This window comes from Pygoscelis adeliae, unplaced genomic scaffold, assembly GCF_000699105.1.
Source record: "Pygoscelis adeliae isolate BGI_AS28 unplaced genomic scaffold, ASM69910v1 Scaffold290, whole genome shotgun sequence".
In the NCBI taxonomy this organism is placed as follows: domain Eukaryota; kingdom Metazoa; phylum Chordata; class Aves; order Sphenisciformes; family Spheniscidae; genus Pygoscelis; species Pygoscelis adeliae.
This window is the reverse complement of record NW_008823965.1, coordinates 8,969-13,034: the sequence shown is the minus strand read 5'-3', so window position 1 is coordinate 13,034 and position 4,066 is coordinate 8,969. Positions and strand designations below refer to the sequence as shown.

Sequence of the window (4,066 nt, the reverse complement as noted above, 5' to 3'; positions counted from 1 at the left end):
GAACCCGATTAAAAGGGCGAGGAACGCGGGTGCGGCGCCGTGCCGGGCAGGTGGAAGAAGCGCACTCAAACCGTCCTTCCGAAGGGCTTTTATTCGTTTACGGGCGGCAGCGCCAGCCCCGGGGGTGCAGCTTACGCGCGACGTTTTTAACTTGGTCCGTGCCACGAGTGGAAGTCGTCACTGAACACGAATCAAAGAGCTCAAGCAACAGCGTCCCGGTGAGGAATATGTTCCTGTTTGGACTGAGAACATTCACGACAAGCGCTGACGTGCCTCGGTGACCGCTAACGCTGCTGATCGTGCCCGCTTTTCGCCGTGAAACTTATTTAAGGTTTTCATCAAGAAAGATTACAAACCAGGCAGCGCGCCTGACGCGGACAGCGCTGGTCGTTACTCCCTGTATTCCCAGCCCTCGTCCCACTACCAAAAGCAGAGTGACTTCGCATTCCAACGGAATAAACCCCAAACTGTTACTCCCGAAGGCAGTTTCTCATCAAAAGCCAATTGTAAAACCATGACACGCTTACTTCAAGTTGCCTCCCGGCGCCTCAGCAGACAGCGCAGCGCTGCTGCACGCCCTGAAGCGCAGCCCCACATCCCGCCTGGAATGTGGCGGGCTCCCTGGTACGGGGTGGAAACCACCGCATCAATAACGTCACCCCAGTGAGAAACGCACCACGGGCTTCTCAAGTGAAAACTTCACCTCAAAAGCTGGGGAAACATCTTGGAATGAAAACGGGGTTTGTTCTAGACTAGAATATTCACGCGCTTTAGCAGGATAATCTCTCTGTTCCCAATAAACAGGCATTCACTACGACAGCTGAACTGCTCGAGCTCTCCGTACGCAGCCCTTCCCTTCAGCCCGACACTTTGCCACGGAAGCGGGGCACCTGCGACACCCAGCCACAGCGACCTCTTCCGCCAGCTGCAAATCCAGGACAGCTAAAGCCCATTAGTTAGAGAACTGGATATTCTAATGAAGCTAGCAACTTCTTTTTCAAGTACGACAAGAGAGAAATGAGGTTTTCCTCTTAACTGATGGCCCCTGTTTTCGAAGCCACGTGCTCAACCTTGCTCCTTGTGGCACAACCAAATTTTTTTTGAAGGAGAACATGCTATTTGCTTGAAAGGAGAGAGCGGCAGTAAGAGACACAAGCTTAAAGCAAACAAATCAACCAGCATGGGACATTACGGCACCCTCTTACTGGAAGGGATAATGCAACACGTCACATAGGATTGGTCTTTCACTTTCAAAACCAAGGCACGAACAAGCCGCCCAGTCCTTTTTCTCCAGCTAAGCAGAAGCCTTCTTCATTTTTTGCGCGGCAAACCATTTGTCGCTGTTGTCCGCCGCCATGGCCTGCGCAAAGAAAAGCGTTGACGTGGTCAGAACTGCAGCCGAGTCGCCAGACGCCCGGCTGCTCACACTCGCCAGCCTCTCCCACGAACCCGGGCTGATCACGAGGACACTTTCGGATTTGGAGGAAAGCTATTCTGATGGATAAATTATTATTATTTTTTTTTACATACTAGTAAGGAAAACAGACACTGAAAACCAATGTTCTCTGCTGCAGCAAATAAATAGATGATCTGGTAATACAAGAGCAAAACAGGATAGTTTAAACACAGCCTTCCCACGCAGCTCACGCTCCACACCGGAGCCCCTCTGCCTCGGGAGGATGTCCAGCTGTGCTGACCTTACTACAGAAAAGGAGTTTTGAGCTGCAGTAACTTCCACCAAAGCGTTGGTGACGTGTCCGGCAAGACACGCCACCACCCGGCCGCCCCGAGCGCGAGGCCGGAAAACTCTAGCCAGGACACTAAGTCCACTTTAAAAAGTGATTTGTTTTTCTTAGCAAGACTGTACGATTTGCTTCTCAGAAAAACTCCACATGGAACGAAAATTACATTCTACAGGTATCTACATAATCAGGAAGAAAACGAACGTGCAGACAGCACTACTTACATCGTCTAACAATTTGTCACCGTTAGGGTCCACCTTGGACAGATCCCTAAATGCTTCATCTCCCACAAAACAGATTTCGTGGCCATCCTAAACCAAGTTTAAGAGCAGGTTAACGTAGGTAACGGCAGAGAGAAATTTAAATCGAATTAAATCACTGTTTCCAATATTACTCACAGGATCAGCCAAAATAATCACTTGCACTGTGGCTTTGCCAGGTGTGTCCAAGCTAACCAGAGGTGTTAAAATTTTCTGATTCTCCTTTTTCATCAGCGCTTCAATGTTCGGCAACTGAAACAGAAAACAAACAAAAGTCAGCCCTAGCCAGATGAAGATCAGATGCATTCAGGTTGTTCTCATTTACAGTTCCCCATGACCCACAACTCCATACATTCCCACTGCGAGAAATACAAACTATCTGCTCAGTATTATTTTGTTCACATTTTGCTGAGAAATTTTGCTAATACTAGAAATTAACCTCCCACTAGTCAGCTCTGGGTAATGAAAGGGGTGAGGGAAGTGTGATGGTGACCTCTTCCTTTGCACAGGAGAAGGCAATCCGCCCAAAGGCCGTCCCGTGATCCACCGCTCCTCCAACAGTCTTCAACTCCAACTTACACTGAAAGAGGAAAAAAGCAAGCCTGACTTGCGAGGACGCGGTTCTCAGTGCTACATTCGCTCCAGCTTTTCACCGATGCAGACGATTTCAAAATTGCCCATATACCTATTTCCCAACGAGCCAGAATTACCAGAGCAAACCACAGCTTTTTTTACAAAAACACAGTTAAGTGTACGCAAGCTTTAATTTAAATGCACAGAATTAAGCGCACAGTTGCTTTAGTTAAGAGTCTTTTTTCCCTTTAAGATTTCGTTCTCGCGAAATGAGAGGTTTCTATGGTGAGACGCGACTCTTAAAGATCAGAACTGGAAAGTTTTCTAAGGACTAACCTGGTTATCCGCGTAACCTAGCAAAGCCCTTTGTTTTTCCTCATCCTTCTCGTATATTTTCATCCCGAGCAAATCAGACCAGTAGTTAACAGACTTCTGCAGATCGGAGACACCCAAGGTTACCTTCAGCACAGGATCTATAAGATTGCAATAATTTGAAATTGGTTACAAATATATTGCAGTTTTAAACTCAGTTGCACATTCTTGAGACGGAAAGTAACAAAGAAATAACAAAAACGTGCTCTGTCTCATAAAATGCCGTCGAGACAAATGTGCAGCCCATTCTAATACCCCACTCGTAAATCTGTTGTGAACACCAGTAAGAGTGTGTAAGTGTGTGAGTTTCACCTTGCTTGAGCTGTTCCTTGTCTTCCAGGTAGAACTTGTATCCTCCTGGGGCTTCAGCCTCAAAAATACCAGTTGTGACTTCTCTGAGGGGCCACCCCATCTTCTTAGCGTTGCTCACAGCCTGGCTGGACACAAGTGTTATGCCCTAGTGAGAACAGAACAGACACACACAAAATTCACAGGGTGGCTGGCATGCAAGTCCTACCTTTCAATAGTCTGCCTCTGCAAATGACCAGAAACAAACGAGATTACTTTTTATAACAGATGGACCGTATGATCTCCCGAGAACCAGGCATCTTGCTCCTACAAAATAAGCTTAGTCTTACTGCGCATCCCACGTATATTTGGGACGCATTAGTCTACCCTTCTTTCACACCAAAGGGAAAAGAAAGGCAAAAGCAATTTAAAACTCTGATTCAACGCATTGTACAGAAAAGGAAAACGGAGTTCCTAACCGTTCTGCCAGGTTAGGTGGGCATCCGTGGCCCCAGGCGGCTGTTCCCTCACACCCCGCAAGCTGGGAGAAGAATATTAGCTCAGGGGAAACAATGAGAAAACACAATTACGGGTCTTCATAGATGAAATATGAGATCTCCATTGGCTGTCAGCTAGTAAACAACAAAGAAATAAGTAATAACAAATAAAAGAGTGTTTTCCTACAGCAAGATCCTTCTTAGCTAACCATTCCACGTTGGATCTGGCAGCAAATACCAGCTGTCCTACACACACAGCAGCTAAGAGGTGGAGCTCGAGGAAGCGCTTCCCTGAGCTCCGAAGTGAGCACAAAGCTGCTCTAGTTTCTGCTCT

At 47.2% G+C, this 4,066-nt stretch overlaps 1 protein-coding gene across 1 annotated transcript in view; it reads right to left on the bottom strand.

Moving 5' to 3' along the window:
* Nucleotides 1–1,179: 1,179 nt before the first annotated feature.
* The window catches only part of GLOD4 (glyoxalase domain containing 4), a gene marked incomplete at its 5' end in the record, with an annotated part of 6,014 nt that continues 3,127 nt past the window's right edge, over nt 1,180–4,066 (bottom strand). Inside the window, 6 exons of the mRNA XM_009323784.1 lie at nt 1,180–1,360; nt 1,967–2,053; nt 2,141–2,254; nt 2,496–2,582; nt 2,912–3,048; nt 3,260–3,404. Of these exons, the coding sequence (XP_009322059.1) occupies nt 1,295–1,360; nt 1,967–2,053; nt 2,141–2,254; nt 2,496–2,582; nt 2,912–3,048; nt 3,260–3,404 (636 nt within the window). The remainder of the gene's footprint in view (nt 1,361–1,966; nt 2,054–2,140; nt 2,255–2,495; nt 2,583–2,911; nt 3,049–3,259; nt 3,405–4,066) is intronic.